The 10,911-nt window shown below is 37.6% G+C and overlaps 1 protein-coding gene across 1 annotated transcript in view; it reads right to left on the bottom strand.

The window, feature by feature from the left end:
- The window catches only part of LOC107754280 (zinc finger transcription factor Trps1-like), a 146,672-nt gene that overhangs the window by 101,527 nt on the left and 34,234 nt on the right, over nucleotides 1-10,911 (bottom strand). The window contains exon 3 of the mRNA XM_016570673.1: nucleotides 1,391-2,250. Within this exon, the coding sequence (XP_016426159.1) occupies nucleotides 1,391-2,250 (860 nt within the window). The remainder of the gene's footprint in view (nucleotides 1-1,390; nucleotides 2,251-10,911) is intronic.

The following is a 10,911-nucleotide window of genomic DNA, read 5'->3' as shown; positions in this document are numbered from 1 at the left end:
ACAGACTTATAAGTGCATTACCGCCACCTATATCTCAAATGGACCATTGACAACTCTATCTACAATCTCAATTAGGAGTGTCAATTATAAATAGTTGGAGTATCACTATAAATAGTTATACATGATAAAAAGAAGGCTTTAAAAAGATCGGTATCTGTGATCGGTATCGGCAGATACTGCTTTCTGTGATCGGCGATCTGCCTCAAAAATCCTGATCGGAGCACCCCTACAAATTATGTTTGCATTTCAATTTGAACGGAGCTGCTTGATTGCTTATTCATGACGTTATTTTATAGCAAACATGAACAAATACAGACTCTATGAGGGCTAGTCAAAATTTCGGAATTAATGCAACCAATGTTCATCAGCGTGTGAGTTTCTGCGTGTGCATGACTTTGCATGCATCATGTACAGTTACCATCCATCTAGTGGTTTTACATCTGTGACAAATTTTAAGTTTCACAGTTGCATGTGCATGCATCATTTTTAAGCCTTAATGACCCATGGGTCTGACTACAGCACTGCTCCAAAACTATAAGGCCGTCTTGCTTCTTACATAGGCAGCTGCCTTCTAAGGCCGCATCTTAACTGAAATGGGCCCACACAAGTCATTGATTTGGAACACTCTACATAGGAAGCAACTACATGCATCATTAAATAGCATTTCATAGGCAAAGCAGCCAGGAGACTTAATTTGATTTCAATACAGGTGACGAGAGGAATGAAGCAAAACTCTAATATGCATAAATACACATGTTGGTAAGACTATTTAATGTTTTTGAAAAAAGTCTCACCAAGGCTACATTTACTTTAACAAAAATACAGTAAAACATTAATATTTTGAAATATGTATAATTTTAATAATAATTTTTCTGTTTTAATATATACTAATATTAATATATAATAAATTTATAGCTGAATTTTCAGCATCATCACTCCAGTCTTCAGTGTCACATGATCCTTTAGAATTCATTCTAATATGCTGTTTTGGTGCTCAAGAAACATTTATTTTTATTATCAATGTTAAAAACGGTTGTGCTGCTAAGTACTTTTGTGAAAACCATGTTGTTGTTTTTTTTTCCGATGAATAGAACTCTCAAAAGAACATAATTTATTTTAAATACAAAACTTTAACATTGTTTTAACATTATAAATGTCTCTTTACTCACTTTGCTGTACAGAACAAAAATCCGACCCCAAACATTTGAGCAGTACTTAAAATGTTTATTTTCAGTAGTTTAAAAAAACTTAAATATTTTTGTTTTTTTTACTATTCTGTTTTTTAATGTATTTTTTATATTTATTAGTATTTTTATTATTTATTATAGTATTGAATGAATATGTACATCTAGAAAAACCATTTCTCTCCTTTCATCTGCTTTGTGATTACCTGTACGTCATAGGTGCCATTAAGTACGGAGGACCTGGGTGACCCTGCTTCCGCCGCAGAGCCGCTCTGAGCTGACTGGCCGAGGAGGCGCGCTGAGTCTTTGGCCTGTGTTTGGGCTGTGAACTGCACCATGTTATGTAGTGCCAGAATCTTATTGTCCAGCTCCGCATCCTGCCGTGTCCGGTTGTGCAGGCCCAAATGGTACTTACGAAAGTGTTTGATCAGGTCCGTGGGGTCGTTGCCGTAGTAACCGTACCCACAAATGTTGCACTTGAAGTCTTGTAGTTTGGGTGAGATCGGTGGAGGTGCTCCCGTCTCAGCTCCCAGAGGGCTAGGGGCATCCTCCGCTCCCCCAATGGGCCTCTGTGGATGAAGTGTAACCAGAGGGACTATAGAGCCTTCGATAGCCAAACAACGAGGGCTGTCAGAGCCCAGCAACGCTAGTGGGCTGTGTGTGGCGTCCCTCTCCTCTCCGTTACTGGTGCAGCCCTGTACGATGACACCGCCTGACCGGGTGGTGGGTTTTAGACTGTTCCGGTCATCCTCACAGTCTCCTCTCTCACCTGGATCAGAGTTCGTTGGGGAGGCGGTAGAGTCCAGCGGTTCTGTATCAGTGCCCTCGCGGCTAGAGTAGGATGCTGCCAGGTTGTGGCTGGAGTTATGCAAGTCAGGCCTGTCTGGTTTGATGGGGCCAGGGGAGGACGGTTCCTCCTGTTCTTCGCCCACAGCCCTGTCGGGCTCTGAAGCCTGGCTCCCCGCGTTCCCGCTCTCTGGGCCTGTGGCCTCGGCCGCCACCGGCTCGCCCTCCTCTTCTTCACCGCCGAAGCTTCTCAAAGGGGGATTCTTTTTCCGCACCATATCTGAAACCCAGCAAAAGAGAAGACCAATGTTAGAGACTCGCTATTACTCAAGTAGCTTGCTCAATGTGTGGTTCTGACTGCTCACAATACTAAAAACTATTTTTTGAGCCAATGGCGCCTATTCTGATCTCTATAAAAGCTTTTCAATTGTTCTTTGATTTTTGAAAATCGGAGACGGAATGCCCTAGAAACAGTTCTGCTGTTCCAGCTCAATCCATGAACAGCAATGAGGTTCTAATATTGGTGACTATGTCGGCGCCGGCCTTTGTTGATGATGTTTTAATGAATAAAATATGTGCACTTATGTCACTGATGTGGCTTAGGGATACACATTTTAATCAGTTACCAAAATCAAAGATGATAGGGGAGAGAGAAAAAAAAATGTGGAATTTATAAAGTGATTCATAGCAAAAAAATTCCATCAGAACTCAACGAGGTAATGCGTGTTTGTTCATAGCAGGCAAATCGCACTATTAACTAGAGTTTCCTTTGGCACAAGCTGCACAAAAGTGAATTTCTATGAAAGGTTTAGCATAGCGCTCAGTTAAACATCATTTTGCATTTGCAGGATGGTGTGCGTGTTGGCCAGTTTCAATTTAGGGCAATTACAGTTTCTCATGGTTTAACAAAACAGGGGCCTGTCTTATTTCGACACTGTCGAGAGCAATTTCCTCATTTAGTCTGTGATGCAAATGGATATTAAATAAAGAAATTCATGCTTTACAGAAGGGCCACACCTTAACCCGAGCTAAGTTAATAAAAGCCTTGAAAATCGAATCACAAATATAACCACACCCAGTCATATCACTCACAGCATCTCTTACACTCTCATGGCGGGTGTGCTATCCATTTAAAATTGATATTGATGAGAAACGCACCTGTCTGTCATATAACTACCCTCTAAAAAAGATTGCTTTTGAAGAAATGTATTCAAATAACAGTGGTGACTGTAGCGAGCGTGACTGACTGGTAGAAGAGATGCAACTAATGGCTGATCCCAGTTCTTGAAAGCCTACATTCTTAATCTGTCATAAAACATCCAAAACTACATATCATTATTGTATCATAACAAGAAACGCAATCAACAATGTAGCACTACATGCAAAAATAAATAAATACAAACGAAATATGCTTCTACATTCTGCATTTGTATTTTGTTTAATATATATTTTACTGGAATTAAGAGATTTATTGGAATTAATTTTTGCCACCTCTAATAAGTACATGGAACGTCATTAAAAAGTCTGTACAAACACAGTTATATTATATATATTTGTTCTGTTGAAATCTTACATGATCTCATTATTAGACTGCTGAGGGAAGTAAATGCAATATAATTGGCTTTTCTTTATTTCCAAATATTCTTCCTTAAAAGTACTAAAAAGATCATTAAATGAAACAAGAATCATTAAGAAGAATCAGAACCAGAATTACAAAAACTTACGATTCACATCCCTCATGAATATATGTTTATTTATGCTGTGCTCTAAAATGTTTCATCTGCTAGATATTACTCACGTGTAAAGCTGGTGAATAAACATGCCCACAAGCCATTGCAATAACAGATTCGTGATTAATTCTTCTTTTGAGTTGGGTATTTTCAATGATTCAGTCAAATCAGTTCACAATTCAAGTCAGTTCAAATCTAAACGATTTGATCCCTGTTTCTGTCTAATATACTACGGATCAAGTTAACTCGATTTAAAATTTGCATAGCATATTAGGCTACAGAACTTATTTAGAGAGCTATTGATTTACTGAACTAAACACTTTCCCATTCTCATTTTCCTTTCACGGTCTCTCAGTTTCTGAGAATAAAGGAACAGGTCTTGCTATCAGGATGGAATACTAAGAAACATCTTAACCAACATAGAAGAAAAAAAAGGAATAGAGTGGGAGGACCAGAAATGTTTTGTAATACCTGATATGGTGCACAATTACATTAAAACTTGCAGGGGAAGCGGTGAGACATTACCATTCCAGGCCGCCATCAGAAACCGAATAATCTGCTTGTATAGCTCCCAGGCATTTGCTGCGTTCCTGTACCAGTCAATTCAAATCACTAGTTCACTATCCACCCCCACCTCCTTTTCCTTTCCTATATTAAACTGCTCCTCTTGTGTTATTGTGCCTACTCAAGAACTTACTTAATAAAGTATAATATGCTTTTTGAAAAGGACAGGACAATCAATTTTCTTAATTAAAAAAAGTAAGGAGGGGGTGAATGGATCGACAGCGGCCTCTGTCTGCATACAGAGCAGAAGAAGGAGCAGGGCTGTCCCTTGAGCGCTCTATGACACTTCAGCTAATGCAACCTAATGACAGGAGTCAAAGCTCAATAGGGATTTGATAAGAGAGCATTACTACAACTAGCTTACAAACTGATGATTCTGACACTGTGTATGGAAGTGCTAACCAAGTGTTAGCCTACTTAGTGAAGAATTCCAGGGGGTCTTGGAGAAGCGAATAAACAAAATGCTGTCAATTGCTTTCATCAGCCACATGATTTAAAGCTATATATTATGTTTTGACATTTGTTTTTCTTTTTTTTTATTGGCAAAATCTACTTGTCGACAGGCGTTTGATCAATGTCATTGTGACATGGTGATGGAAAAGCTCTGTGTGATTTAATCACACACATACACACACACACACAAAAAACATTGTATGCACAATCAAAACTGACAATGCTTTAACGCAACATTCCTGTTGAGAAAAACGCTTTTATGAGAAGTGTGACATATCAGGATAATTCAATTAACATGCCATCAGATGCAAATTTTGCGTGCTGAAGACATTTGCATGTGTTGTGTCCTTAAATTATTATTTTTAAACAGTTAATCATACACAGACTCAGGCAGAACAGACCAACATTTTTTGTTCTTTTTGGGGAATTATTGTTATTATAAGATCCAAAATAAACTGCAAACAAAAATATGTCTAATGATGGCTAATTTCCTGTGTGTTTCTGCATGTTGCTTGTACCACATAGGTTTTGTCATCTTCCCGGTGTGTGTTTGTATGTGTGTGGGTGTGTATTTTAAGCAGACTCATTAAGTAGTAATCTCTTGCTATGCAACACCTCGACACACTGCAGACGCTCTTAACCAAATCAACTGTAATGAGCGCACACAGTAAAGAAATGCGCAAAATACAAACACATGCAGAAATAACTTTTACATATACTCCCACTGCCAGGGTCTAACTTCAACCACCTGGACATTGTCTGGACTCCACAATATACTGCCTAGTAGGAACGACTTGGTCTCTTCCTGCCATGAGTTAGACCCTACCACTAAAAATCTCATCAGCACCGACCAGACTGGGCCAGATTGTTGAGGAAATCCCCTGTATTTGTTGTTGTGTTTGAAACAAGATCTCCTAAATGAGTTTGACAATGAAGATGACATATTTGGAGTCACATTGCCTCTTCACAAATGAGGCTCTATGTGTATGTGGCCAGCCCTTTTGATACTAGAGATGGGCCAACAGGAACCCAGCAAGTGCTGACTTTTTCACAGGGAGCTGCCTGTGCGACATTAGTGGAGTTTGTGTGAATGTAAACTGATGGCAAGTGGTCTCACAACATTAGTTTGCCACTCAGCAATCCGCTTTTCATCTGTAGTTCATTTTGGATCATTGTGATGTCGTGAAACATCCGTCAGATACGAATGTTTTGAGTTGAATTGTTAAGTGCCTGCAGATGCTGGAAGTTTAATACATTTGTAAAGAAAGTGACACGATATTTGTGCATTACATGTACGTCTTTATAATATATACAATACACAATATATACAAAAAATACAATTTCTTAAAAAAAACAGAACTGCTTATTAAAATTTTCAAAAAGTCTACCAAATAAAACCCTTTCTTTAACTATAAGCAATTTCTGTAGTTAAATAGGACATGTGAATATTTAAATTATTATTTTCAGCTTTTGACAGTATTCACAGCATAACACTGCATGATGACAGACATCATTAAAGTACGGAAATGTAAATGTGTTAAACTTTGCAAATTTAACTGTATTGGTTCCAACTAAAGTTTAAATTCAACACTACTAAAAAGAAAATCTAAAATCTGTCCCAAGCCTCAGATTGGAAATTAGTCTAATGATACATTCTTTAAGAAACTTATAACCAAATAAAAAGTATTAAAATCACTAGGTTGCATCTGTTTAAACTGTCAACAAATTCATCACAAATAGACTATACTGCTAATATTCCATATATCACCAAGCACATGTGTTAAATAATATACAACTGAAATACAGATTATTTCATTCGCTTGAATCTGATGACACAAGAAAGCAACTTGTGCATTATGGAACAAGCACTAGCTGAAACTTTTGTGCTTTCTTATCCTGAAACTTTGTGCACAAAGGTAAAAGGAACGATTTGAACTTTCAGTTTGTTTTTCAAACTATCATATAGAGTACTTTTATGATACATATGGATGTTGTAATCTTTTTGAACTTATAAAGATTCATTGCCTATTTAGCTGCATGAAAAATAGCGACCAGCACAATCTTTAAAATTTCTGTTTCGAATAAGAAAAACTCATACCGTTTTTGAACAACATTGGTAAATAATGACAGAATTTTCATTTCTGAGTGAGCTATTCCTGACTAAACTGAACAAACTGCCAATTACTCAAGTCAGCCCATAGCTACTTTATTTTGGTCCCAGACTTGTGTCCCTCAATCTTCCACTGTGAGTTCAGATGTAATTCTCTCTACATCGCGGTCCCAGGAGGATCACATGGGAGCGGAGATTCACACAGCTGGAGGACCCCATGGAGCGCTGCAGCCTGGGTCACTCCGAGCTCTTCACCCAGAAAGTCTGTTTATTAAAAATACATTACCCAAACCGCCTCTCATAATTCAGGCCTGTGCTTTCAATCCATCGGGGGTGGATCTGAGCGAAGTCTTAAATAACAAACCCTATACACACAGGCATGCTGACGCTCCCTCATATAAATACTAATGCAGTTGCGCGGGCACACGCACCTCTGATCAGTCAGGCAGAATATTGAGTTCCCTGAGATCTAAAATGATGAGACTCATTTTGCATCCTTTATTTACGGCATCATAAATTGAAGCAACAGACAAGAAAAAAAAGAGAGAAACTATACACTCTAATTGCTTTCTGTCATGGCTGGAAGACAGTGTGGAGGAATTAATTTCTAAATGAGTAACTGGTAAGATCACAGCAACGACAGGGCTAAACTTTAACAAACTCAAATAAAGAACTGTATTTCCATCTGATTTTACTTGCATGTTCTGGGATTTACCAATAATCAACTTTTGGGGGCTACAAGAGGAGAACGACAAGGAAAAAAGAACAGGCCCTGCTTTCCACTCTAACAATGGCATATTCAACAGCACACATGGCAATTAGCCACAACTCGGATCCGTCAGGCATACCATGTGTGTGCGGTCACGTCTAAGAGCGAGTCGTCATAAAAGTGTTCCCCCATTTATCCCACCTTGTACAGTGTCCTTTATTATTCCTCCCATCCTTTATGATGTCACCAACGCAGACTTTTGTGGTGAGAAAGGACTCGAAGGACCCCGATCCATCTTCCAAAGGAGTTTAATCTTGTTTGTAACATTAGGAATAAATCACATTACTGTCTGTGAAGCAGAGTTTCAAGCATGTGGAGGGTCTATGGAAAACACATATGTGAGATGCTAGATAGAAGCAGTGCAATTAATTATCATTAAGGCAAAATGTCAAGAGGAGGAACAGGGCTCAGAGTCAGTGCCCCCCCACCACATCCACCCTCCAAATCAGGTGATACACACACTTTCACATATGAACCATGTGGCTGTGTGTCACGTTAATTTGACCCTGGGCTAAAACATGGCAAAGAAATAATTGCCTCTAAAGCAAGATAACTACCAAGCTGTGACATTGAGTCAATTTCATTTAAGTGCTCTATTTTTCTTCTTCAGATACAGGATGTTTCTCTATACCATACATCTGAAAATGGATTTTCTTTCCTTGAAAGTAAGAGTAATCAGTATAATTGTAAATTTGAATTTCTTTAGTGTTGTCAAAAGACCCGGTACTTCGGTACCAAGTCGGTACTAAAAAAAATGAAAGCGTTACGGTACCAGGTTTTCTTAAGTACCGGTGGTACTGAGTACCCGGTCAACCCGGTTCTTGATGCGCTATCCGAAAACTATCCTCTTCATAAAAGCACTGAGACATGGTGACCTCAAAAGGACGAAACACATCAAACTAACAAAACACTTTAAAGACCGACACCTGGATCAAATGAAAGAGTTCAAGCAGGTAAGTTTCATTTACATTTTTAATATTTAGATCTTCTGTTATGAAATAAAAAAAAGTTAATCGTTAGCATATGTGCGGCTTTTTCTCATACATTGATTGACTTCGTTGAATAACTGCACGTTTCAAAATCTTTTATAAAAAAATTTTATATCACTGTATTTCTGAAGGAGTCCGACTGTCTTCAGAAAATTTTGGATGTCATTTTCATTTAAATCTTACATGTAATGTCTGATAAAGCAGCGTTTGTGAGCGGAGCGCTGCTTTGTGTACAGCGGTTACCGGGGAAACCTCGATCTCTCCCGCTCTACAAGCGCCTCCTGTTGGCAGAGAATTAATTTGCATATATATGCCGCAACAAATAGAGTGCAAGTCTGTGGGAAACACAGAATGAAGCTAAAAGTACAGTCAAATTGTATCTCCTGTATAGACTTTACAATAAGATACCATTCATTAACATGACCTAATGTTATTATTTAACATCAACTTACAGTGAGTGAACAATATATATTTTACAACATTAATTAATGTTTTTGAATGTTATTTAATACAAACACTTGATCATTCATGTTTGTTCATTGTGCATTAAATAATTTAACAGACTGAAATTTTTATTTTATGTATTAGTAAATTTTGAAATTAACCCTAAGAAGAAGAATTGCTATAACTATTGTTTATTGATAGGTCATGTTATCTAACAAATGGAATCTTATTATAAAGTGCTTTTAATACTAGAGTTTCCATCTATTTGATATACACTTAATATATGTAATCTTATCTAAATTTATTATGTCAATGATCTAATGTTGCATTTGGTCAGACTCAGTCCATTGCTTTACTGAAGTATATTATATTTTCCTTTTACAGCTGAAGGCTGAGGAAGATCATGAAACACACCAGCAAACCCTAAATTGGTACCGAGAACCGTGGATTTTCACTGGTATTGGTACCGAATACAGAAATTTTGGTTCCGTGACAACACTAATACTGATTAAGTGAAACCCCGACAGTAGCAGATAAAAGCATCGTAAGCTTTGGAAGAAATTCTGTCAACCTTACTTTTTAATTAAATTCAATTGACTTTATTTTCATTGCGGGCTATTGTTGGTCCATTTGCAAAACACTGAAATCTCCTGTGCAATCTGGAACAGCCAATCAAGTAAGCAGACATTTCCATAGAAACTTAGAGAAAAAGTAGCTCTCGTGCCACAAATGACTTTCAGAATGCAACAGGCAGCTAGAGACAGCAGGGCTGGTCTGTCTTCACGGCATCAAGACAACAGGCATCAGGACTCTTACTGAATACCAATATGCATTTTATTATACATTATGCTTAAAAAAACGAATATTTGGAAAGAAAGAAAGAAAGAAAGAAAGAAAGACAAAACAAAAAGCACAAAGCACAAAGCACAAAGCAGAGCAAAAAAAAACTAAAACAAAAAATAAATATATAAAAATCAAACGAATCAAAACAAAACAAAGACTGGTTAACCCTCAAAGACCGAGACAGCCGCCCACGGCTAAAAATAACTATTGTTATTAAATGTATAATAACTTTTGAACCGCTAATCCTATTTGAATGCTTTAAAAAGTGCTGTAAAAGCTTTTCGGAGATATCTCATTCGTCTTATTTGGACATTCAGAGGCTCCATAGTGTATATGATTACGTCATCACATTTTGACAACGTTGATTCGTCAGAAGAAACCAATGTATTTCGTTCCTCTGAGCCAAACAGGAACGATTGTTGATGCTTAGTCCTACCCCCGTGCCCAGATTGGTTCAAACTGTCCCATATTAAAAAAATAAACATAGGTTTTGGTCTTTTGAACCACCATTTAGGATTTTTCATTGTAAATTTGAACAAACGTAAAGTGAAAGTAAAGTCTGTCGTGCGTGCGTGCATGAAAACAAACACAAAATAACACATTTGCATGAGAGAACTCTCTGAAAAAGCCCAGAAAAACACACGACTGAGTACTTTGACATAAAACAAACCAAAAGCAAGGATGAAACAGCGGTACACATCGGATAAAGCACTGGAATTTATGTCTTCGCGTCGCTAGGCGATGTCCCGGTAAAATCGATTCCGACGCAGATTACAGCCAGCGGATCGATCATTTATATTATGTATATTATGTAAATAATTCTTATATAGTTCATAAATATCATTTTCACTATTTTTTCTGTTGCACTCTGTATATTTCTCACTCATTTTGTGTGTAGTTTGTGAATCATTTGCACTGTTTGTATTTTTGTTGCAGAAGACAATTTGTGCAATGGTTTTCACTAAATAGCTGCACGGTTTGTGTTTGTTGTTGTTCATACTCAGATTGAAAATATATTTCTCTGAAAAAAAGTCACTTT

Source organism: Sinocyclocheilus rhinocerous, unplaced genomic scaffold (genome assembly GCF_001515625.1).
Source record: "Sinocyclocheilus rhinocerous isolate Xijiao unplaced genomic scaffold, SAMN03320098_v1.1 scaffold262, whole genome shotgun sequence".
NCBI lineage: Eukaryota > Metazoa > Chordata > Actinopteri > Cypriniformes > Cyprinidae > Sinocyclocheilus > Sinocyclocheilus rhinocerous.
Note: the sequence above shows the minus strand (reverse complement) of the source record. Positions and strands in the feature narration are given on the sequence as shown.